The sequence below is a fragment of the Scylla paramamosain genome, chromosome 10 (genome assembly GCF_035594125.1).
Source record: "Scylla paramamosain isolate STU-SP2022 chromosome 10, ASM3559412v1, whole genome shotgun sequence".
Taxonomy (NCBI): domain Eukaryota; kingdom Metazoa; phylum Arthropoda; class Malacostraca; order Decapoda; family Portunidae; genus Scylla; species Scylla paramamosain.
The window spans coordinates 2,294,368-2,321,934 of record NC_087160.1 but is presented as its reverse complement, the minus strand read 5'-3'; the positions used below and the strand labels follow the sequence as shown (position 1 = coordinate 2,321,934).

At 39.1% G+C, this 27,567-nt stretch overlaps 1 protein-coding gene across 1 annotated transcript; it reads right to left on the bottom strand.

Annotated features, from left to right (window-relative positions):
• On the bottom strand, positions 1-27,404 carry LOC135104062 (pre-mRNA-splicing regulator WTAP-like). The gene is made up of 6 exons (XM_064010952.1): positions 27,131-27,404; positions 19,119-19,705; positions 15,883-16,010; positions 12,964-13,139; positions 3,049-3,203; positions 1-2,222 (listed from the first exon to the last, which is right to left on the bottom strand). Exons 2-6 carry the CDS (start codon positions 19,702-19,704, stop codon positions 1,699-1,701), a joined length of 1,569 nt encoding a protein of 522 aa, XP_063867022.1. The 5' UTR covers position 19,705; positions 27,131-27,404; the 3' UTR covers positions 1-1,698.
• Between the last annotated feature and the right edge of the window lie 163 nt (positions 27,405-27,567).

The window sequence follows — 27,567 nt, the reverse complement described above, 5'->3', positions numbered from 1 at the left end:
GTACTTGCAATTCTGTATTCATTGGCAAAATAAACTGTAATACCTATGGTTGACTTAAAATTGGAAGAGGCAAAATGACAAATATATGGTGTATGTCTTTCCATGCACTCATTCATTTTTTCACAGCCATAAGTTTTCAGTAATTAAATGTTTGCAGTATGTATACTGAAAAGTTAGATTATATTGTACTCTTAAAATGTGGATCAGGTCAATTTGCTCTAGTCCAAATGAAGACTAGCAATGTCAAGATTTTGTATTCTATAGATGGTGGTACGTTCTCCTCCACGTGAGCTGACCTCAATTATATTACAGTCAAGGCTATTCTCTGGACAAAAAATTATTTCAAAACACCTAGCTACAACTTTTGCTTCATATACACACAGTCTTCAAGTTGTAAATCTTGAAGTTGAAATTGATGTATGTTGCTAATACTATTTCTATTTGTAAATAAAAACAAAAATGCTCTAGAAACTTGAGAACCTTGAGTGTCACATGTTACAGCTACAAATAAGTAAACAATCACATTTTTCCAAAAATTGCACACATATATACTAAAAATGAAGAATTTTCCAACACCTGTGAATTCAGTACCAAGTGACAATTTTCAACATCAAGAACCATGAGCCTGACACCCTACAGAATGAAGCAGCCCTGATGATGACAAGGGGAACACACGGCTTCACATGCCGCACCCTGCTATTTACAGTTCTTACACATTCAACCAACACAGTGCAGATGGAGTTATATGCAACATGGACAGCCTTGCATGACTTGGTTTTTAGAAAAAGCATTAAAATTAGTAAATGGAATCCAATTTCAAAATTTGCATTTATGTTTAATAGAAGTTTTGCATTAGAGATGACAGAACAGAACATTTTAAGACCAAAATAAGTGTTATGATCACTTACCATGAAATTGCAATGAAACAAATCAATTCATTTAAGTAATGCACTTGCATATAATAAAAAATCAAACAAATAAAAAATGTAGAAAAAAAAAAAAATAAAACAATGATAGGCATGAGCTAGAGATGAAGAGATCCAAGCATAAGCAAAAATACACTTCCAGTGGTGATGCTGTCTGTACAAAGACTTTTCTATTCACTATTCAATTGCACAAATTAAATATAAACAATGTCCTCTGTTTTTCTATAAAAGTATATTTTAAAAATACATGCCAGACTTAAGAGTCAACAACAAAATCCTGAAAATGCATGAATTTAAAATATTAACCAATAAATGTCAAACTTTGAATTCACTATACAAAAGCTCAATACTGAACTGATAAATAAAAGTTTCCAAGGTTATAATAAAATCTTAAAACTTCAGGACATGAACACTTACACAGCACTGCAGAACTGGAAATGCTATGTGCCAGTTGAGTCCACATCAATAGTGTCTGGAGAATGGCCATTTTCTGGGCATGGAGGTTGGGGTACCTTTGTGACATCATGGACTTATAAAGGTAGCCAGCCAACTCCAGCCAGTCAAGCAAGGTCTGTAAGTGTTGTCACCACTGAGTTTTAAACAGCTATACAAAAATGATATCTTGTCTATACAAAATTTGGACAGTTACGGTAGTGCAAAGAGACTGCTGGGCCGGAGAAGCAGACAGGAGTGGGCCAACAAAACTCGCCACAGGAAGGGTCAGAGTGAGAGGTCTGGTTGGGACTTATCCCTGTCTTAAACCCTGAAAACCCTACTCTGACTCCATCACACCATTTTCCATTAGTGGTAAGATGCCCTCCTCTCCCTCACCTTCTCCACCGTCAGTTCTTGTCCGTTTTTGAGGAGGCAATCCCTCAACCTCAACAACATTGTCTTCTCTGGCATCCTGACTATCAGCTAATTCTGAGCCATCATCAATTTCACTCTGCGTCCGTTTTCGCCCATTAGTTAGTGGATTAACTCCAGTTGTGTCCACAGCTGATGATTCATCATTTGTCTGAGGCTCATCATGGGGAGCATCACCATTGGGTTGTGGCACCAATGTTCTTTCCTCTGTCCGTTCTGCCTCATTGTTTAATTCACTTCCTGCCTCCATAACCACAGGTGCACTCCCCTCATCAGTAGACTGAGTGTCAGGGGTTTGAGTCAATGCTAACTGGGAATTCAGTTGAGTTATACGCTCCTTAGCTTGCCTTAACTGTTGTTGGAGGTAGTAAATGGTCCCTTGCATACCCTCAGTGTCTTCGTCCATCTCCAGCAGAAATTCATCGAGTTCTGGAAAAATTACAAGAGACTTTTATCCCCAATTATGTAAAAACACTTCATGCAAATATTCAAGAACTTAAGAATTATTTGTTACACAATTAATTTCATTATAATGATTTACTTGCCATCTATTGAATGCATATCTGGCTGTATGTATGGAACCTCTATACGTTTCCTGTGCTTCTGTTGTATTATTGAAACAACTGAGGTTGAGAAGTGACACCTTTTGAAAACACTATTAACCAACATTAAAATAGGGCACAGGAGAAGTGCTAGACGTGCTTCTTGGTCTGTTAAGATAAATTGTGTACCAGTAGCTATGAAGCATGGCACTGGTATCTTTTCAACAGAGAAATAATACACAGATGGCACATAATATGGTGAAAGAAAGCCAATATTTCTAGAAGGGATCAGCCACCACAATCAAATATTGTAATATTAACACCACTCACTTAAATATAATTAAAATCAGGATTATAGATCTAAGATGACAGCTCTATCAGAACTTTACAAATACCAATGTCTCATAATACCAGGAAAATCTGCTGCAATAGTTAAGGTGAAAATGAGAGACAGACAGGAATACGGTAGGAGTGGTGGTGAACAGTCAGGGAGTAAAATGATGGCAAGTGAAAGGCAGGAAAAGGAGCATTGAAAATATGAAAAGGTGAAGAGGTAGTAGATTGGATGCTTATAACATGTGATCTAACATGGAGGTAAGAAGCATCAAATGAGAAGGTACCACTCCCTAAGGAAACAAGGCATCAGAAATTATATAGATAGATGCATATTAGAATAAAATATGCTAAGGGCTTGTTGGAGAAAGATTACTAACCTGACTGAGATTTTTTTAGTTCCTCACTAAAATTCCTTTGCAGCGCCAGATCACCTTCCAGCTTTGCCAGCCGTCCTGAGGTGATCATGCGACCAAGCTCCTCATTCTCCTTGATGAGGAGGCGACATTTGGCCATCAGCTGCTTCCCGGTGTTACTGTCAAGAAGCAACAAAGAAATAATTACCATTTAGCTGATTAACACCTAAAAGCCCTCACAACTTAAGAATTATGCTAGGTTATGAAAAGAATTTAAATATGGTTTTGGAAGCCACCTCTACACCAAATGCTTCAGGTCTTAAACACACCACAGTTGCACACATGTACGTTTTCATGTGCAGATGCAGAAACACACACACACACACACACACACACACACACACACACACACACACACACACACACACACACACACACACACACACACACACACACACACACTGAAGATGATTTGGGTGCAGTGATACAGGAAAACTTTCACCAGGAATATGTACAAACAAGATATCAAGATGAGGTGTTGTTGAGGAAGATAAGCATTCTTTTTCTTTAGTGGATGATGACAAAAACAAAGACTATGATGATTCCACCAAAACAGAAATATGCCTCAGATGTGTAGCCCCCTTAAAGATATAAATAAACAGAGTAAAAATAAACAAATAAAAGAATCTACAGAATACTAAGATGGTGGCAGAGTTTGAAGAGCTAACTTATAGGGAAAGATGAAATGAAAAAAGAAAGAAGACAGAGGGGACCTAATTACAATAGATGTATTAAAGAATGAACAGAGGAATTGCAGATTTATGGGCATGGAAAACTACCAGATATTTTTTGGGACACAGTTAATGCAGAAACTGAAAATATATTAGAATAACAAAGTACAGTTTCTCCTGGGCAGCTTGGATTGTAAGAGGTGATAGCAGTAAGGGATACTCATCAACTGAAGGAAGAACTTGACAAATATACATATGCAAAACACTGAGGTGCTGCTCTGGCCTTACATACTTCAAACAGTTAAATACAGACACTCACACATACAGTAAGCTAAACCAAGTGTGACAATTAACAGATTTTCAATTCTTTTTTATGTCAGGGACTATTAAGATTTTCAAAATTAAATTATTTAAACTAAAGTGACTGTCTTGCTGGTTGATGTGGGCACGTGAGGCAGCTATGATATTATGTTGCTTGTGGCCTGTATTCAGAAATGCTTTGCTCTCTCACAACATCTAATTTCAAAGGCCACAAAGATGATTAGCTAGATTCTCAAGTGTTTCTTCTGTTAATAGTGTAGAAATCTTGTTACTCTGTCACTAGAACCATAAAAACATCCTTAAAAATCTGGATAATTTTAACTAGAGGCTTTTAAATGTAGCGGAGGTGCAGCCAGAAGTGTCAGGATACGAGCCCAGCTTTACAGAAACCACTTTGGAATATTAGGGATGTTGACATCTTTGGGACAGTCTCACTTGTGCTCTATTCATGGTAAGCCTGAGAGAAGACTACTTTCACTTTATACAGAGTATGCTACACTGATCACTGGCACAAAACTGAAGACAAGGACATTTGCCTGCCATTATTTAACATGTTGTTATGATTAATAGTTTCTATACACAATGGCACTTAATTGTCTATGGAGTGTGATAGGATGGATATTCAAATGTTCTGAGTATTAGTTTTTTCATGTACTCGGAGTGTGGAACCAAGACCAAGCATTTATTACACCTTAGAATGATCATGAGTGTATATGTCAGAGCATCTATTTCTTTCGGTGTGTGTGTGTGTGTGTGTGTGTGTGTGTGTGTGTGTGTGTGTGTGTGTGTGTGTGTGTGTGTGTGTGTGTGTGTGTGTGTGTGTGTGTGTGTGTGTGTGTGTGTGTGTGTGTGTGTGTTCTTGACCAACTAAGCTACGTGGTCCAGCAAACATCTTGGGTCTTGATAACGTTGGTTCTCAGCAATGATGAAGGCAAGTGCATGCTTAAAAAGAAGTCGGCATGTAGATGTCCCATACTGACAGCCCAACATGTGTGGAGCTCACAAGAAAAGTCAAAGCTGAAATGGGTTAAGGATGTTAAAATATTTGAGAGGGAAGGTTGTACACACACACACACACACACACACACACACACACACACACACACACACACACACACACACACACTTTAATTCCCCAGCTTCATTTGAGAGCATTGTCAAGGAACTTGAGGACTGGACTAGCCTGAAAACTGGAGTAAATTATTTGGTCTTGATTACAGACGGATAGGAAAACATGGATGAGCTAAGATGAAGAGAGGATATTTATGGAATCCTGAGGTCTTTGAATGGATGTATGCAAAACTAAATTACGAGCACTATAGATGGTGAATCTTGTGACCTGAAAGTAGCTATCAGTACAATGAAGGTGATAAGCAATGCAGTTAACTAATGTCAAAAGATGGTGTCTGACCATGCACAATAACCAAGAGATGTGGTGACAGCATCATACTTTGTATTGTGTATGGTGACTATGTGCACAAACAGTGCAGTATGCTGTGTATCTGTTAGTATTGTAACACACAAGTATGGAGATAAAAATCCTATTACATGGTGTGAAAATATGATCATAACAAAGGATGGGGAAGACATTCCTGGCATATTCCAGATGCACTGGGAAATATAAATGAACAGCATAGACAAGATGATAAGACTGAAAAATCATTAAGTAAACAAAGAATAAACAAGTAATAAATTAATAAACTCACAAAAATAAATGAATGCCAAGAGCACTTCACGTATACACTAAGTTGTAAGATATATGTGGCCTGAGCTGTCCTGTCAATGTGTCTATATTTATCCTGGCTCTTCTTCAGCTGACACACACCTTGCTGATATCACCTCTTTTACACAGTCCACTCCAAATATTCGTACTATTATGCAAAAAGCTCTACTTCAGGTTATTCAAAAAAACATTCCTCTCTCCACTTTTCTCTCTTAAAATAACTAGTCAGAGCAGCATATCTCACTGTATGAGAACATGCATTCATGTTAATTGACAGATTTTTGCTTTTCAAATAAGTAAAACGGTTTGACAAAGAAGATAAGGGTGATTCTTACAGTAAATGAGTATTTTATAACTTAGCAGTAATTCAGTTTACATGCATAGAATTATATGTCACACAAAAGGTGATCATAACGTTCAAATGGAAGATTAGTGACGTATAGCTTTACACTTTAAACAAGTGGTTCATTTCTTGAATGTGCATATTCTTGCAGTAAAGGCTGGTGTCCTCCATCATACCATATTTCATTTTCATATTCTTTCTTCTCTATTTTCTATTCCATGGGTGATGTTAGGCAGTGGAGCCTCTCAACCCTTCTCATTCCCTGTTTTCCAAGTGATGGATTTTTTACAGGTGGAGCATTTATTAAATTCTTAAGGTTGAATCAATTTCTGTGAATGAGTGACAGCTGGCATTAGGCTTCACTCAACTGTGCATGAGTTCACTTATCCACTTATAGTCCATTCTTTTTAAGCAGGAACTAAATGTTTCCTATAATCTTCCAGTAAGTAGAAGAGAGAGAGAGAGAGAGAGAGAGAGAGAGAGAGAGAGAGAGAGAGAGAGAGAGAGAGAGAGAGAGAGAGAGAGAGAGAGAGAGAGAGAGAGAGAGAGAGAGAGAGAGAGAGAGAGAGAGAGAGAGAGAGAGAGAGAGCGAGCCAGCACCTTGAAAATTGGTATTTTGCTGGCAATTCTTTTGAAGCCTTGACAATGATTGCTGTTATCTTTTGCTAGTAACACTTGAAAGCAATAAAAGCACAATTTATTTTTTTTGCTGAGAAACTTCACTTTTTGTAAGATTAGAAAACCTAATTCCCATAAGCCCAATTGAGGTAAATGACTGAAGGAGTCTTTAGCATCACTAGCAATTCAGATGGACCTTGATCCGTCTTAGTACATAACCTTGCCAAGTTTGAGTGTTCTGGATGGTGTGCCAAACATGCTACAGTCTAATATAGAAATCTATAAAAAACAATTTACTCTGGCAAATAAGACAATATTACCAAGGAAAATGATGACACACAACTACATTACAGACTCTCAGTATGGTCACCTCATATATATATATATATATATATATATATATATATATATATATATATATATATATATATATATATATATATATATTGCTAGATTAGTAACTAGTGGTGTTTCTTTTGTGATGACACTTAACTCAGTGCAAGCTTGTCCAACAAGGACTGACTCCAAACTCAAGATAAAGGACATCAAAAACTGATAAGCCATGCTGCCCTTAAGTCTGGATGATGCTAATGGAAAGAAAGATGCAAAAAGCACTAATAATTTCAAACCTAAACATTACAGATGCCTTGCGGTGCAGATTAGCTAGCTAGAGTTAGAATTCCAAGGCATCTGTGATTGTCTCCTTGGTTCCTGTCCACCAGAGATGAGGTACTTGATGAAAGCTGAGGCATTGTGATTCACCATCCCAGCAGGAATGCTACAAGCCTAGCTATCCTACTCGTCCTGTTTATTTACTTAGTTGAAGTATGCTATTTCCAGGATTCTATCATGGTTAGGTCTCCAAACCTATATTTATCCTGTCTTTCCTTCAGATGTCAACAGATCCCTGTGTTAACTACCCTCTGCTCTATTCTTCACCTTATCACCATTCTCATTATTCTTCTTTCCAGAAATCTCCCACACAGTTCTAAATTATTCCTTCCAGCTCATCAGCACTTCCCATCTTCCATAACAGTATTTAGTATGAGGCTTCATCAAATGCTTCATGGGTTGATAATATATTGTGTTAAAAAGTCTGGTGGCATAATGGCCATAATATATTTTAGTATGTTTACAGTTTCAGATTCTTTTAGTATTTGTGGCTTATCTCTCATTATCATATCTGTCTAGACTAGCAAAGCAGTGTGCACTTTTGAGTTAACATCAAATTCCAAATTTTCAGGGTTTTGGAATTGCATTTTCATTTATTTTGGTTACACAAGACTTTACTTATTGCTTCATTACTGGGGCTGTACTTCTAATGAATAACCACATTTCATTACTTATGGGTACTTTTCATCCATTTTTTCAATCTTCCCACTAGCATTGGCATACAGGCATGTACTGGTCTCCACACATGGGCATTGTGTGTATTTTTAATAAACTTTAGAGAAACAACACATTTTGGATGCATCACATAAAACAGTATGCGACATTTCACAAGGTATGTTTTAAATACAATGACTATGGGGGAAAAAAATAAAAAATAAAATAAAATAAAAATAAATAAATAAATAAATAAATAATAAAATAAAATAAAAATAAAAGAACATCAGCATAATAAAATCAAAATCAGTCATAATACTGGCAAGTGTAATTCAGTACTTACAGGGTGTGGTGGCATGCTATGAAATCTTGGGCCGTATTACTGAAGGCAGTGTGGCCTAGTCAAGGTGAGGCGCTTGATGCACTGAAGGAGGCACTGCTTGTACACTAACACAAGACCCTACATGTTTCAAGAAAAACTCAACACACTTAAAACATACCTGATGTAAATATGTAAGACACCAATTGCGTGGTGCAAGAAATGCTAGCACAGGCACTGTCACCATCAGAAATATTTGTACAGCCCCCCTACCCCCCATCCCTACAATCACTACTACTAGCCCATGCTACTTGATCAGTGGGCAGCTGCCTGGCAGTGAATGGTCACCAGTACAACTCAAAATCCATGCCTTCATTTTTCAAATATGACAGATTTCCAGTTAAGTGGTAGTTAAGTCATCTGGAATGCTAGAGCAACAATAATTGTCAAATGATAAAAGTGCAGTGAAGAGCAGGAAGGTATAAAATTTCATGGCATGTGCTACATTTTCAGCAATGAGATGTTTTCTGAACATCTGCCACTGCTTGCTATGCATTATGAGCTACATACATGTACATGTACATGTACTTAGTGTGTTCAACTGAAGCTCATACCCAAAACTTGGGCAGTGTCTGTCAAGGCTCTCCTCATTGCTCCCATAGAGGCTGCACATCGTTCACATGTGTTCTGGTGATGCTCATTTCTAGATTGTCTTACTTAATTTATTATAGTATATAGTTAATTTTTATATACATTTTTAGATTCAGCACAAAATTAAAATACGTTTGCCAAAACTAGATATAAATTGAAAACAAAGAAATTAAGATAAATATAAGAGAAGAAATAGCTTTAGAATGTTAATGGCAGGCATTTCCTTACATTGTGGACAAAAACAGTATAATATAAGATGAGAAAAGATAAAGTGGAACACAAAGGAAAACTAAAGGAAATGAGACACTTAAGTTATGAGGAAAAGTTTTCAACAGACAGAAATTTATACTTCAAATGTTTTCAAGAAGAGGGAGTGAGGGCTGAGAACTTCCACAACTCTGAAGTTCAATTTGATAAAAGTAAAAATATATATATATAAAAAAAAGTAATAAATAAATAAAAAATATGGAGATGGGACAACATAAACATGGATAATTTCCTGGATGTTACACATACACAGGAAACCAAGAAATACAACTTTCCATACAGAAGCAAAGAAGCCTGGATCAACCTCAACACAAAAGAAAGTGAGAAATACTTATGAATTTAAAACTCAGCTGAGTAATAGTAGGCATGGAGATGGGACAGTACAAGCATAGCTCTTTTCTTGCATGTCACAACTAAGCAAAACAAAGAAAACATACACACACACACACACACACACACACACACACACACACACACACACACACACACACACACACTTTGTCTGTAAGAGTAAGATGTAGAGAGTACAAAAGTATTTTGCCATCCTATCTCCTTCTTTTCCCTCCCATCAATTATCTATTGAGTAAATGTGGTGTCTCTCCTTTCTTTCTTAATTGTAGTAAGTCTTCTCCCTAATCCTAATCTTTAAGTATGTTACTCTAACATTATGCTGTAATCCTGCACTACAAAATGCACCCATTTATCTCTACAAAAGGGCTGACATCCAGGGTAACCAAATTTTGAAAACTGAAATATAGGAGACCTAAAATGGAGAGGTATATAGACAATGGACTGGATATGTCAAATAAACATCACAAGTTTGCAGCACAAGGTCCCTCTCAGCTAATGTCCTGGACTTGTACAGTTTTTTTTTTTTTCAACTGCTTTAAAAAGGTGTGTCCAATGTATGTTTTGCTTCAAGTAACAATGTATCACATGAGCCCAGCAGAGTTGCCAGTTAGGTCCAGATGGTCCTCTCATATGAAATTTCCCTCAGATATTATTGTTTTCAGTTTAATATATCTGCAAAATGTAAAAATTTCTCCAAATTTCATGTGAAATTTTTTAAAATCTTGAAAATACAGGACAAAAGGAATCACAGGGAGAGTCAATACAGGACACAGGACAAATGCTTTAAATATGGGATGTCTAGTCACCCTGCTGACATCCCCTACAAATGAGTAGCAGGGGCAAGATTTTGTTTCAACTTAAAATTTCCATCCCCTAAAAGTAATTTAAATAAAGGCTTTCTGAAATTATCATTCCAACCATACCACTAATTCCTAATATATATGCACCTAATACCAATAAAGATACTGGAATTACAACAAGTAAAGTTACCAGGGGAAAGTTCCCAACTCCTGCAATCAGGACTAGAGTCTGCACATCAAGCTTTTAAGGTCCAGTAGTGTGTAAATGTGAAGCAGGTGACTTTTTTCTCAAAACTACACAACAACTCCAGTAAGGAGTTGTGATAAAGACTTCCCAGTGGCTAACCTATGATTAAGAAAGCATAAGCAACTCATATTCAAAGATAAATATTCCTGCAACTCAACCAGATTTCTGATGAAGGAAAATGAAACATGCAAATGAAAAAGGAGGATTAAATGACAAAAATGAACTCTGGTCACTGGTAATCAATTGAGTAACTATTATTATGGTGATTCCTTATCACAGATCTTAAAAAGGAAACTGTCTGTAGACCAGCACAAAGCATTAGGAGATCCATGTCACACAAGGCTCATGATGAATCCTTCCCAGTGTTTCAAGTAACAAGTACTAACAAAACAATGAACAATGGTTATAGCACAGAGACTTACCTTCTTGAGAAGTCCTCAGCCATTCCTATCATGACTGTTGAGTGATCATAAACAACAAACACCAAATGAATTGAGAAAACAAAATTCAGAACACCAGAGAAATCAAACAGCTAAACAGTTGATGAGGTGACTGAGACATGTGCCAAAGCATTATGATGGAAGAGCAGATAATTTAATGACAGTGAGAATCATGAAAAATGTTACCATGATATGAATACATCAAGTTTTCTACTGGATTTCTAACATTTTTCAAACTGAAAATAAATATGAGTAAGATAAAACATGAACATTAAGTAATGACAAAGTATGAGGAAGAAGTATCATACAATCCCTTCACAATTCAAGATGAACCTGCAGGCTGCTGGAAAAGACTGACTGTATATCTATGTAACAAAGCACAAAGGATTGGTACCAATATCATAGATGATAATATGTCATGAGCTCAGGGATTAAATGATGGAAATATTTCAATGAATCACTGAGGAATATCTCAAATTCCACCCACACACACACACAAGACCATGTTGTGTTGAAATACAATCACTTGGCATCCTAAGGAGATGTGAAAGACAGATTTGCTCTAGCACTCACCTTTGAAAAGCACCAAAATTTTAGGGAACTTTCAAAGTAAAATCTAAGACATTAGTAACCAATTTGCTTAAGTAAAAATTAGAGGGCCCAATTTCTAAGTATTACAATTTTCTACCTGATTTCCTTGTAGAGCTAGGTAAGTTATATTCTCAACAGTGACTCAAATACCATCCTTTCAAGGTAGACCACTTCACCAAGTAAAAGTTACAGCCTCCAGGGACTGTATCCATTATCTCCCATAAATTCTACACAGACCATTGACAACATTGTTTCCATGAGATCCCACTGAGATACCGTGTGAATACCTCAAGGCACATCAGATGAAGCCAGTAATGGAAATACCCTTCCTGGTACACACAACATAAATAAGTAAATAAAAATAAATAAATAAATATAAAAAAATGAAAACTTTCCACTTACTTTTTAGGGAGAGGACTAGATGAATACTTGGAATGAAGAACCCTATATTAAGTCTTTGGTTTTATGGTAAAAGTTCAACAGAATGTATGGCCTGGGTCATTTCCAACTTGTCACCCATATTTCTCCATTATGAACACAAGACACCAAGCTCCGGTCACAAAGACTGTCTGTTTGTATTACCACCCAAAAGTGTTTCTAATGCCCATGTATATCATCTTGCTTTCAATTGTCTGAAAACCAGTCTCAGCCCCACCAGCATGAATTTTCAAAATCCACAACTCTGTCAATTTGGGGAGTATATGGCCAATGGTCTCACAAATGTTCCAAATGATGGCACGTCACTGCATTACTGCATCAGGAGGGCCAGGCTAGCTGGTTCGGCCCTCTCTCAATTCCAACAGCCACTGTCATAAGAATTTTATGTATCCTTGCAGCAACAGTCCCACATTAAAATTCACTGAATAACGAGTGCATAAATTATGAACGTTCCGTCCCTCGATCGCTAATGAACGAGCACGATTCCCGATGTAATGCACAAGGCTAATAATCACAACAGTCATGTAAAGGAGAGCACATACCAAGTTCGACAACTAAGAGTCAACTTTCTAAAAACTGCTAAAATCTTATATCATGGCCATCTGGTCCCTTGACTGATAAAACAGTCACTGTTTTTGAGTACTTAACCTGATATTAGGGAATGTTTAACCCCAACATCGAACAAACAGTCACTGTTTTGTTTATGAGAGCTGCCAGAGTAAGGTATTGGGAGCAGGCGCGTGTGGCCGAATAAACTAAGCACGGGGGCACACCTATCGGGAGTGAACTTCCAGGCTGACAGTTCACTCTGGGTCTCCTCCATCTTGGCGCGTGCAGAGTCCAGGTCTCGTTTGAGTCTCTCAAAGAGAAGGTTGACAGCAGGATCCAGCAGGCAGTGCTTAAGGCCCCCAACTCCAGCAGACATGTTCTTAAGCTCCTGCACTTGTGCCTGAGAGTGATAGCAGTACTAAAATTAGACAGAAAATATAAATATCATATGTACCTTATTACTAAATAATTACAATAAAAAGGATAGATATATTTATGTGAAATGAAGAGGAAAAGAAGAGCACAACTGAGTGGGAAGAGGTCAGGTGTGGTGAGAGGAAGAGTGTGTGAAGGGCTGGCTTTGTTGGTGAGCCCAGATGAGCACCAAGAAGTGTTGAAATGCTGGAATGGGAGGCTTCACTGAGACTGTTGTGGGTGAAGAACACCAATATCTGTTAGTGTATATGAGTCTGATGGTGAGTTGGTTGAAAAGGAAAAATGGCGATGAATGTTTGCAATTTTGGAGTGAATGATAAAGTAGAGTGGAATGTCAGTTGCCAAACACCTCTGGTCTAAAACAAATCAGTAAAAACAGTAGAATGCAAGAGTAGTTATGATACTGTGGAACAAGACTGACAGCTGCTTGAGAGTGCTGTGGTGAGGTGAATGGAACAGAATGTGAAGAGCGGGTGGTAAGGAGCAGCAAGGAAATGAAAAGAATTATTGAAGAAGTCAGCATGGTTGTAACTGAAAAAGGGAAGAGCATAAGAAAAGTAAAACATGAGGTGTTGCAAGAGGGATATAAGAGGAGAGGAATCAAGCAAAAATGTTTTTTGTAATGCAAAGCTGAGTGCACATGAGAGAATTAGACAGGAGACTAACATAAAGTTTTCAGATGACTAGATTAAACTATTTTGGAAGGTGACACAGTTTATACCATTTTCTGATTTTTGTAATGCATGCTTTCACTCTCCTTTTACAATGTCCTAGCACAGGAACTTAGTCGTGAAAGCATGAACAGTAACTGGCAACATAGAAAGAAGGGAGTCAGAGGATGGCAGACTGACCAATGATCACAAGTTATGTGATGCATATGTGATGCTATGTGATGCATCTTTCAGCATACCTCACCTTCCTGCATTACCTAAGTATGTGGAAATTAACAGATGTGTACTAAAGAATGAAACTGAACTTTGATTTGGCAACCCTGAAATGTGTACAGGGAGACATGCAAAAGTGGGAACAAAAATAGCCTGTTGGTGCAGCATATACTAAAGTAAAAGTAATCTGCATGTTGCTGTGACAAGTGCTGAAAATGACACTAATAATGAGTGGCAAGATTCAATAGAAACAGGAGTTATTTTCCCAATGCACAGGTGGGTGGAGCAAGGCATTCCAGTTTGCTGTGCCTACCCACCAGCCCTCTCAACCACCTCTAGTCTCTTAGTCCCTTTTACTGTCACTTATTTCTTCTTGAGTGGTTACAAGTTGATCTAGCATAAAAAGCAAAAATAAAAAACCTGCCAATGCAATGCTAATGGATCATGATACAACCAAACAATCTGGAAACCATCCTTGAACAACTGACAGGCTTAGTCCATTATAAGGCTAGTTTGGTCTCCACTTCCTTATTAGATTCTGTTGAGTGTTTTTTTCTACTGACAAGTGCATCATTAGAGTGGAGTAGGTCATCCCATATAGTGAATATACCTCAAAACTAATACTTTGTTTCTTTAAATCTATGGTGGGTAAACTGATGCATGTGTGAAGAAAGGGACTTATGACAGTGTAAAGTGCGAACCAGCTGTGGGTGGTGTGATGAGCATTGGTGCTGTCACAAGAGGCAAGAGTACGATCAGGCATGCTTTGTTTCAGTTGTCCCATTTTAAGTAAGACGTTAGCTTGATGTATGGATTATTTATTTTCCCCTATAAGAAATGTTAGGCACTTCTGTTTCACTTATAATTATCATGTGCGATGAACCTCAGCGGTGAGGGGAAGCAACAGGGATCATACACAGCTGGATATGTCACATCAAATACCTGAGTTTGGGTTGACACATCCAACAATGCATGATCCCCATTGCTATCCCTCACCCAAGAGGTTTGTTGCACACTGATAACTATAATAGTGAAACATAAAAGTGCCAAGCAGATATTAACAGTAAAGATTTTTAGTGAAGACCAGCACAAGAATCTGCAATGCACCGGAAGAATTAGTTAAGTTATTAGAAAGATGGGAATAGTTGTCTCAAAAGTTCTTTTAAGTTAATGGTAGAGGAACACTCAGGAAACTGATTTCGGAAAACAATGACAGCCACTAGAATCTTCCTGTCCAATTAGGAAAAGGCTTTTGGTTTTAAAGAATTATGTACTTCCTGCCAAGGGAGCACTATGAAAAGGCACAGAAATGAAGTCATCAGTGTGAGTGGTTACAGCCAAGTTCAAGACACAGGACAATTGATGTATAAGGAACTGGTGACATAATCCTACAACTGATGGTTTTAGAAGACACTGTCTGCCACAAAGCCATAAAAGCCACAGAGGAAATTTTGAGATACTGTGAGAGAGAGAGAGAGAGAGAGAGAGAGAGAGAGAGAGAGAGAGAGAGAGAGAGAGAGAGAGAGAGAGAGAGAGAGAGAGAGAGAGAGAGAGAGAGAGAGAGAGAGAGAGAGAGAGAAATTCTATAATGAGGAGTTTGAAAAGATTTATGTTAGAGCAATTATCCTCTAATGACAGGTTCTGAATTACATGCAGCACAAGTTTCATTAAAGCTACTAAAATTACCAAGATTCCACAACATGTTTCTAAAACAATAACGATACCTAACCTGGTTACCTGTACTGTTGAGCTAAATTGTAAACAAGGAATCCTCTCTTCTTTATCACTTGTACTGACTGAACTCTGGATGGTGTATTCACTTACCCCCATTTCTTGAAGTTCATGCTCCTTACAGGAAAGCCTCATGATGTGGTACTGTTCTTTGCGCTGCAGCTCTGCCAGCTGCCCCTTCAGCCGCTCCTCATTCTCCCGGGTGCCGCGCAGCTCCTCCACTGAATGGGGAACAATAGGAAACAAGACTGACATTTACATATTAAATATGTGCACCTCATCATAACCATAATTTTCTTTGGAATAAATCAAGCAAGTCTATAAAATCATTTTGATATTCAAGGTAACAAAATATTTAATTTACATGCACTAGCTAAAATAAAGACGTTATGTACTAAATAGTAAAATGCTGGTGTAACAAACAAGTCCGCTATACCTGATGGTTGTTACAGTGGAAAATGAAGTCTGGTTTGCCAGAAAGTGAACCAGCCACCTTGCCAAGCACAAAAATTTCCCACACATGACTGACTCAGGAACACAACAACCAGGTTGGGAAAGAATCTACTCCAGCAATCTCAATTTTTTTGGTTCGAGAACCCAACCCAGGAATCCCTGTCTGATTTTTAGTCCTCAAACACTTCCTACAATTAAAGTAATAAAAAGTGCAGTTACTTCTATCAATCTCTCAATTGGGATTTTCCCATAAACTTTTCACGACACACTAAGTAAAGTTATCCCTCTATTAATATTACATTCATTCCTACAAGCTTTACCTTTATACAGTGGCACAATAATTGTCTTTCTCCACTTGTCTGGTACTCGTACTTCTTGCACTCATGCTCACATATCTGGAGCAAACATTCTACTACTATCCCTCCTCCATTTTTTAAACTCTTCTGCAATTTGCAGCTTTGCCACACAGTCTGGCTACTACTTCCTCTCCCTCTTCTCTACCAATCCCTCTCTGCACAAACACTTGCTCACCATCCACCTTCACATCCACTACTGCTTCCTCTATTGTCTTCTCACTCATCAAATGTTGAAAATAACTTGTCTATGCTCCTTTCACTTCCTAGCTACTTAACCAGCTCAATCCATTCTCTTCATGTTCACAGTCCTTCACTTCTCTCATCATCTCTCACTCTGAACTTCCCAAAATGGCTTCATCTCACTTAACGCATCATTCTGCTTCCTAACAAACTCTCTTGTCTACTTTCCTTTCACTTTCTATTATATGTTCCTTTATTATTCCAAGACATGTGGGCAGTCATCCTCCTCACTTTAATTTCTGCAGGCATGTTCTTCTGCAACACTCTTGTACTATGCTCTTCTCTTCTCAGTTGTGGCCTCTTATTTCAGCCTTCTGCCAGGCACTTCCCTTTCTCCAGGCTTTTATGCTCAACTGTTTCTGTTGACACTTTAACCATTATACCTTTAATCAAACATTTAATTAACACTTGATCACTTGAACTATCATCCTAGCTTCACTTGATAAATTGTCTACCTTCCTCTTGTACCCCTTTCTAACAACCTTCCTATCTGTCCTTCCCATTGCTGATACTGTCCTGACCCTATCTCTACCTTGACTCCTACCTATTACTTTCATCTTAACTACAACAAGGTAATGTGACCCTTCATGCATCCCTCTCACTACCTTGGCACCCTTAATCTCTCCAATCTACTACTACATACAGTTACACAATATCATTAGAGCACTATCAGCTAAGGGAGCATGGTGGTTCAGGTGGGAGCACGTCTGACTTCAATGCATCAAGTCCCAGGTTTGAATCCCAGCTTGTACTTGAGATTTTCTTGAGTAACTGCTTGCTCCTGAACAGGGTACTGCTCTGTAACGACTGGGAGGGTTAAAGGCAATGGAGAGAGGAACTCATCAACATACTCCATATGCTGAGGTCCTGGAGTGGGTGGTGCTACCTACCCATTTTCTATGCTTCATGACTATGGCACCCTTTAACTTTTAATTATCAGGCAAGTGGTTATCCATGGCCCATACTTATCACAGGCACACTGTCAGTTCACAATGACTATCCATTCACAGCCTCAAAAGTTATTTACCACCATCAATAATGTAAACAAGTTACCTATAAATGACCTGCAACCAGCTCCAGAATCCAAACACCATCTCTTTGCAATCTTCTAACATTTACAAGGATATGGATACTATTCATACAGTGTCATTTAGGACAATTCTTACAACACTTAAACTTAGAAATATAAAGCTATAAATACTGTCATCATACAGCAACAATAATACAGTTAATATATTAAAGATCAGTATTTATTCTTTTAGACTTGCTGACAACCAGCAGTCTTTGCTGCCCAGGAGCAGCCACACCACTGCATGTCTGGAGGGACAGATGCCCACACTTTAATCATGTAATTATGTCCCATTTCTTCATCGAAACAAATTAATTTCTAAACTGTTGTTTTCTGTCCTACAGATTTCATTTGTGACACATCAAAATTAAAATGTTTCATTACTTTCATTTTCAATTGTTTCTGATATCTACTGCAAGCAATTCCTCATGATGTCCATGGCAAAACTCTTGATCTAGTTCTGTCCAAGCATCTTACATAATACTGAACACTCGAGTCCTTTCAGTCTCCCTCCTTCCCTCTCTTTCACAAATGCCAATATTGTGCCTCACCATCATGTAGGATCTATTTTTCTAAAATCTAGGATACCTACTTAATTCTATTATCATCTTAATCTCCATGTGCTTAATCCTGCAGATCCTCTCCATCCCATCTCCTCAAATCCTCACCTGGTGACCAAACCATCTCAGATTTTATCTCCACCACTCCACACATGCCAAATCTTGCCATCCACTCTGCTCACACCAGACACCTCCTATGTAACTGTGCCATTTGTGACCTTAAATATTCTGACTTCCACAGCAAGATTTGCCTTGTCTGCAAGTATGAGGCTCTGTAGACTTATTATATCACTAGAAGTGGATTACTTTTATGTATGCTGCCTTCAGTGCCTCTGTGGTGCAGTGGCTAGCATGCCAGGCTATGATTCTGCAGGCCCTGGTTTGAATCCAGACTTGGGGATGTCAGCATGCAGCTCACTCAGACATTCATATTTCCTTTGGGTTGAATGATAAGTGGGTGCCTGAGGAAAACTGGGAAGGTACAGTATGGAAACCTAGATGTTCTGGTGGCTGTGTCCTCTAGTAAGGGTCATCCACTACAGGCACAGGGGCCAAAGAGAGAATATGCCCCCTACTTTTAGGTGCCTTCCTTTCACCATGCTCTAATTGCTCATTTAATCAATGGAAGACTTTACAGTAGATAATACAAACCTTCTCTTTCCAGGGCATCTATTCTGCTTTGTAAACTTTCAATGAATTTTTCTTGCAGCAACCACTTTTCTGCTAACTCTTCCTTTGAGATAGCTGAGAGTTGCTCTGAAGAAATGTGAACCTTTTCCAATGAAGTGCAGGGTTCATCAGCTGTGCCTTCCTCTTCTTCTGCCTCTTCCTCTTCAGATTTACTCTTACATATTGCTATTGGTGTTGGTGTTGTTGTAAGACACGTGGATGTGGTTGTTGACGTGAATGACGATGAGACAAGAGTGACAGGTGCTGGCAAAAGTGTGGTGGTGGTTGTGGTAGTGGTGGTTATTGATGGTGTTGATGGTGCTGATGTTGTGTTGGATGACAAGGACACAACCTCACCAAGAGAGGTAGGGGCCGTGGTTGTGGGTGTGGATGAATGTAGGGGAAGTGTTGGCTGTGAGGTGTCTGGGGCCTGTGTGGTGCCAGCAGTGCTGAAGGTGTTGTTGATGACCGTAGTGATGGTGGTGGTGGTGGTGGACGCACTAACAGAAGCAGGGGACGTGGTCTCTGTGGTCACCACATTGTCTTCCTCCCCTCCTTCTCCACTCATGCTGCAACAAGAGATTCCTTCATTAGTCTCTTCATAACAAATCGGAAAAGTAATAAAACCTTAAGACAAATCCTACTAAGAAAGAATTGAAAACTGCAACTTTGAGACATTGTACTTATATTCAATTGACTACTGCATTTGATGGCACATATGCACTGGCATATAAGGTGCACCCCCATTTCAGCAGGACATATTCATGATTTTTATTTATTTATTTATGTATTTAAGCATGTAATGTTTAAAGCAAGCTAGCAGTACAGCTGAACAAAAAAGCAAGCAATCACAACAGTAAAAATATCCTACATGATTGTGGTAATAAAACAGAGGTAGTGGTCTGGCCATGAAGGCAAAAAATGCAGCCCAGCTACCGAGATGTCAACACCACACTTGGTGCGTCAGTGAACAGGGCTGTGTTTTCATTTTTAACATTTCCTTACATCATGTTATGGTAGAAAAAATATTATAGAGCACCCTTGCCTATAATATAGTGATATAAATCTTCGGGTGTGTGTGCGAAGAAAATTTCAAAATTAAATCTACAGGAGGCATCACACTCACATACATGATGCAGGGAGATTTTATGAGCCATTTTTATGGAAGGGGAAAAAAAAAAAAAAAGTCATATGCTGTCATACTTGGTAATTCCTTTGAAAGCCTTCTTTATAACAAAACTGGAGCCACAATAAACACTTGAAACAAATCCTAGATTTGAAATGCAGCAACTTTTGAGACATTCTACTAGCATTCAACCATCTAACTTTGTGGTTGGGCACTTGCCAAGAAAAACATGCATGAATTTCTTGAAAATATATCTATCTATATACCTAGTTGGCAATTCCACATTGGATGGCACAGACAAAGCACCACACACACACATACACATCACTCACACTCTCAGATGCATTGGGCCATGACAGAATGGGAGTTGTGGACTTTCCAATGACTAAGAACATTTTAATAATCATACTGCCTATACATAAACACACACACACACACACACACACACACACACACACACACACACACACACATATATATATATATATATATATATATATATATATATATATATATATATATATATATATATATATATATATATATATATATATATATATATATATATATATATATATCATGTGCCAAATTTTCAGAAAATCTGAACAACTGGATACACAATTAGATATTACCTATATGTATTTTTTATGTCATCTATACCACTACTCATGCTTTATGTCAGAGTTCCTGAGGTGACTGCCTGCCTCTCTATCACTAGCATATTGGTGGATCTCAGGGACAAGGAAGGTGAGGGAAGATGAAACTCGCATTGTTCTACAATCTGAAGAGCAGATGTCAGCTCAGCCCACTACTACCCTGCTTGTTGATGGATCTGAGTGCTGAATGTGAGAGGAGGGAAGGAAGGAAGGAAGGACTGAAGCAAAGGGTGTGAGGAAGGACAAACCACTGTTGACAGGTAGATAACAAGGCTGGTGATGGAAGCATTCAAGCCAGATAGTCTCATAGTATGCATTAAATTTATCTTGTCTTCTTTATAAAAACAGTAACATGTATACTGTGTCACATGCTCTTAGATGTGAAGGCACATCTTATTTCAGAAGATAAGAGAGGATGGCAGAGAGGGAGGATGAAGGAGAGAAGCATAAGAAAGATGTCATGAAGGGTTAGAGAGGGAGGTGGGGGTGGTAGTATAACAATGTTTTTTCCTCTATAAGATCTAAAATATATCTATTTCCTTCACAACAATCTAAAATACAGTAAAATCCCTCTTATCCGGCAGCTTCAAGTATCCGGCACATTTTTCCCCGAGCCTTAAAATCAATAAAAAATCAATGTGTACTCATAAAATCAATTAAAATTCCCACGCGAGGCATACTTTGTCCCCTCGCCATCAGAGCGCACTGCTTCGCGCCATCCGCAGCCCACTGCACTGTGTTTACTCAGTGACTCAGTCCCGCGTGTGCACTGTTTATCGCCTGACGCCTTCATCATCATCAAATCCAACTTTCATACAAAGCTAATATTGGTGCCACCTCATCCTTCACTGCCCATATACATTGCATTTACATTTACAGGTTCCATCCTAGGCTTGATGATAAACACTTGATAAATTTGGGCAATTTGGATTCCTCAAAGAGCACCTGAGATATTCCTGAACACAGCTCTGCTATACATTAATGAACCTGCTTCACTTATCTTCCTCTAAAAACACCAAAACCCAATTCACTAAAAAACAGTCAAGGATTTAACTCAGATTTTATTTATTTATTTATTTTTCCAGACCTTAATGCCCCATCCCAAGGGCTAAAGGCTAACATGTGATTATAATTAATTTCTGCAAAATGATGGCAATAAATCAGCTTGTCTTGGCTATTCTGTACACAGGAAATGTCACTCATATACACACACAGACTGATGAGTAAGTTAACTCAGTGTGTAGTGAATGATACATCAGAGAGCAAGTCTGTCCAGCAGCACAACCTACATCAAGTTATCACTACCACCATAACTAACAACCTGGGAGAATTATATGCTACCAATATACACCTAACTCTTGGCCTATGGGTAATCTGTTGTCTGAGGTGTTTTACATCTTAACTCAAACTGATGATAGCAGAGGGATTTCTTCCTTCAGACTGTTCATGGCACTAGTGTGAGCTTACCAACACTTTGAGATTATTCATTGAACACATGATGACCTTTTATGTTTGGTTACCTGGTCACAGCAAGCAGGCAAGCAGAGGATGAGTGACTGACTGACCCTTCAGCACTAACAAACTCAACATGATGCTGCCACTTTCAATGCTAGTCCTCTCAGCTTTCCACTTCTGAATGCTAACAAGTGGCTTATTAGTCTATGCAGGTACAGCAATCCAGTTATATGCTGTGCAGAAATGTTTTACTTGTTGAATACATTGATTTCTACTTAATGTGGTTTCAAAAAATTTTTTTTAACCAAAGAAAACACTTTTTTCCCTGTCCTCCCTGTAGCACAACCATGTCTACTGAAGACCCCCCCCAAGGATTTCTTAAAATAATTCACAGTAATATTATGAGTCCAACATTTGTTATTGAAATTTCCCAGGGCAAGACACTTTATGGAATACTAGATGGAATATTACAATTGTTCTTGGTAAAGAGAGAGATAGAAAATGAAATTACTAATGTTTATACACCAGATTTTCTACTCATTCTCACTTACTATCTGTCCACCTGAAAAATACAAGAGATAACCAATATATTCACTCTTTCTAGTACAGCAGGAACTCAAAATCAATAAACCCAATAAGGCCTTAAGGACTTGCCACATTCTAGAAAATGTTCCATAGTAGTGAATTTCTTTAGTTTTATGGTACATCTGATTTATTCTTCTGTATAAAGATGTGACTGGTATGAAGGGACCACTACAGGATGAATGACAGATCTAGTGAGACTTTTAAGCTTAATGAACAAGCCTCACATATTTTAACCTGAGTGGTGCTGGCTATTCTGACCCTGGACCCTTTCCTGGTGCTGGCTAATTTCTTTTTATTTACTCAAAACTCCTAAATTATATAAAGATATTGACTAGTTATTGCAAGGCATGGAGGGGAGGGATGGAGCAGGAGTAGCAACACCTGCTTCATCCACATAACCTATAAATAAAGGATGAAGACTAAAGAAACTTGACTATTAGCTCACCCCTCTTCTATGTCTCAATATCCAAAAATGACTGCAAGGAGTATTAGCTGCATTTATAAAACAACCCCAGCCCACAGAGGCCTCACTGTGACAACCACTGGATAGAGCAAATTTTTAGACAAACTGCTCTTCCCCACAATTAATTCATTACATTAAGGGTTTTACTGCACTAAGAAATAGAATGCAAAATACATACATTAAACAACTTTTACAAATCTCAGAATACTTCATTGTTTTAATAAGCTGCACATTATTCTTAGTCTCTCTCTCTCTCTCTCTCTTCCCCAAGTGATATATAAATGTTAAGAATAATCGAGTTTCAGACATCCAGTGCACCTTGTCATCGTCACCATCACCACCACCACCACAGTCACAGGTCATACAGGAAGGAAAACTACACTGGCAGCCTGCACCAGACACTCGCACCTCCAGTACTGCAGCAATTCAGTCACAAGCCCCAGGCAAGTCCTCAGGGTTAACAAGAATGAGTGAGGCAACAGAAGCAACATATTAGGCATCACACAGCCTCCCCACTACTTTCTTTATGAACTGAATGGCGATCAGTGGTGACCTTGATGTTCTAAAGATTCATGTGACATTTTAACCCATTCACTGCTGCTATTTGGTACTCTGGAGCATTTCTTCTTGTTCTACACCCACCCCAAACATTACACCACCTAGAAATTGCAAAATATATTGCTTTTCATCCCTTCCTTTCTTGCAAGTGTTTATAAAGATTTCCTACATAGCTTTCAGTACTGTGAAATGTTGCATATCAGAGTAGAATATTTAAGTATTGAATCAGCAATCAATAATCAATAAATATAAAGCCAAGAAGACCATCACACTACATACTGACAATGCAATGCTACATTTGCTTTCCCAAGATTAAAAGTGTGTATTCAAATTCTGTCTATCACATAAAAGACTTGAGATCAAAGCTTCACTTGTCACCAGGATGAAAGGTTCCTCCCTTGCATAACATTCATCTGTCCACCTTCACTGAACAGTACCACACCCTCTGCATACAACATTCACCTCTGCTTGTTCAGTCATGATCAGTGGTTGGTTATCTGATGTACCACACTTATTTCCATGGTGTTTACTATTTCCCTCATCTTCAGCCCTCTGATCTGATAAGTACCCATCAGCTGTCAAGTTTTGTAAGACTGTCAGCAGATAAAAGAACTTACCAAGGTGGTGGAAAGGAAAAGCACAATGGAAGTGAATAGAAAAGGTTGCAGGTCCATGACAAATATATGCTGACAATAGTTCTGTCACCTAAACTGCCTACATTTTATTCAGGAGTTGGACCCTCTAAGCAGACATTACTAATTTTCTTGTTCATAGCATTACTACTCATGTCTCCTGTATCATTTCTGCATTTGCATGAAGTGTTTACGACAAACTCTGATGTGCTTAGACCAAACTGTGCCAAGGTAAGTATAGTGTTTGTCAGATTTAGAAGTAAAACAACTTGTGCATCAAAACTAAACAGCTCCATATCTCCTTACTCTCCCTTCGGCTACTCCCATCAGAAGTTACCACAATAAATAAATTTTCAACATGCTCAGCCTTCTACCCTTTCCTCAGTCACAGCCATTACAGGCGCATCTTTCACACCATTCATAAGCCTTCTCTCATGTCTTAATCTCTTTCTCCTGTTGATTAAATTAATCTCCAACATCCTCTCCCCCATTACCCTCCCCATACTCCCTGTCTCTCCTCCTGACTCACCCATCCCACCTCAGTCTCACCTCTTTAGCTTTGTCCCCAAACTGACATATGTGCCTTTGATGCATTTGTTCCTGATTTTTATGTCATCACTCCACTGCAGTATCTTCATTTCAATTTCTCCCAACTCTACCTCTTGTCTTTTTGTCAGTGATACATGCTGCCTGCATACCACACAACACTGCTGCCACCCTCACTACTGTCTTTACTTTCCCTTTGATTTTTGTGGCAATTTTTCTATTCTGTTATCTTAGTTCTGTCCAGCCTTAATTCTCTTTTTAACTTTTTTAGTACATTCTTCATTAGTCTGTACTGTGGAGCCCAAATATTGAAATTCATCAACCTTTCCCATCACTACACTTTCAAGTTTTACCGTTTCCCCATCATCTACACTGAGACATGGGTACTCAATCTTGTTCCTGCTCACTTTCAGTCCCCTCCTCTCCAGTGCACATCTCACTCTTAAGCTTTACCTCCACCTGCTCTCATCTCATGCAAATTATGTGCAGGTATTGTGGTTCATGGGGATTCTTGCCTAGTCTTGTCAGTCAGTCTGTCTACCACCACTGCTCAAAGCTCAAAGTTGATCCTTGGTCCCACCTCCACTCTGAAACCCTTGGTCATCCCTACTCCACACCTTACTGTTGCTATACTGTCAATGTACCGTCCTTTACCACCATCATGTACTTCTCTGCCACTCCTGACTCTCCCATGCAATATCACAACTCTTCTCTCAGCACCTGGTCATGTCTACAAACAAACAGTGCAGCTTCTGTCTCTCCCTGTACTTCTCCAGCAAACATTGCATCTCATGTGTTTCTGCCTGGCAGGAAACCCAACTGCTTATCTCTGATCTTCACAACTCTTTAAATTCTGTTTCAGCTTCTCTCCCTTATCTCCACTACAAGACTAATCATCTTAATTTCTCTGCCATTATTATAGTTTTGCACATCACCATTGCTCTTGAAAACTGGGATAAGCTAATACCTCAGTAATGATGTAAATCCCTCATCCGGCAGCAGTAACGAGGTACACTAAGAAGATAAAGCTAGAAGCTTGATAAGAAAACAAGATAAGGATGTGCAAAGAATATTTCCCACAAAGAGCAACAAATTAGTGGAATATATTACAAAAGGGAGCGGGATGTGGTGTTTATCATTAATTAGGTTTCCAAGCTTCATTCCGCCAAGGAAAGGCACTCTACAAAGCCTCCAAGCATAGTGTGCAAACAGCATGTATACATCAATCTGGAGAAGTTATGATCACTTGTATTGATGAGATGTGACATTATGAACTTGGACTCAATCTATAAAATCGCAAATAGCCTACAAGCCACCAAACAGTATAGATATCATCAGGGATGGCTTAAATTTAAGGATGAAACAGCTCATGAACCAGAATCAAACATGTCATATCTCAGATCCACTACCTCTTCAGCAGTTACTGCCATTCCCATCTTCTATACTGAAAACAGGTAAAAGTAAATACACACACACACTACACTGTTTAGAACTGACTGAGGATGCTTAGACTCGTGTGAAAAATTGTTTACACATTGAAATCTGAGGCTAAAACCACATCCCTGCAACAATGTCCCTCGACCTCCCCTCCTGCAGCAGGCATTGCGTGGAAGGCAGCAAGATGATGCAGTATAAACCCTGCACAGGACACAAGTCAATCTCTTATTAGCATGTGCTATACAACTACCACTGCATATTTCAAGACTGGCGTGCGTAAGGATACCAGCGCCCAACACCATGGCCTCGCCCGTCCCGTGTCTGCCACCCGGGGCGCCCAGTGCGGAGGGTGAGCACCGGGTGGCGGGGCGTCCTGTGCCTGGCGGGCCTCCCTCACTCCCCCAGCAGCTGCCTCGCCACCCCCGCCACGCACCAACACGCACACACACACTCACACACCACCACACTAACATTACAGGAACCTCGTGACTCGCCCGCGATGCCAGCAGGGCGAGGGCGAAGCGGCGTGGGCTTACCTGTGGTCTGAGGGTGGCGGCGTGGTATATCAATAGAGGCCAGGAGGCGCCGCCATCTGCCAGGCCGCCGCCACTCTCGCCGCGCCCACCACACGCCGCGCCCACCACTGCACCACGACTCTGCCACTCGCCACTACCCACACGACCTTCACTTTGTGGCTACTGTGCAAGTCTTTGGCTCCTCGCGAGGGAACTGTGGGCTTAATGACTCCTTAGGCACATCCCGCACACCACAACCTGCCTCACGCACCGCCACTCGCATACTCCAGTCTCCTGAAAGTATGTTTGCACCCCTGGATCATACCTCATTTCACTCCTCTACCTGTCTGATGGGAGATATTGAAGTTAAAAATATTATGGAACATAAAATACATTGAATTCAAGGATTGTTATCAAGATTTATGGCCATTTCCAAGTTGGAGTATAAAAGGCAATAC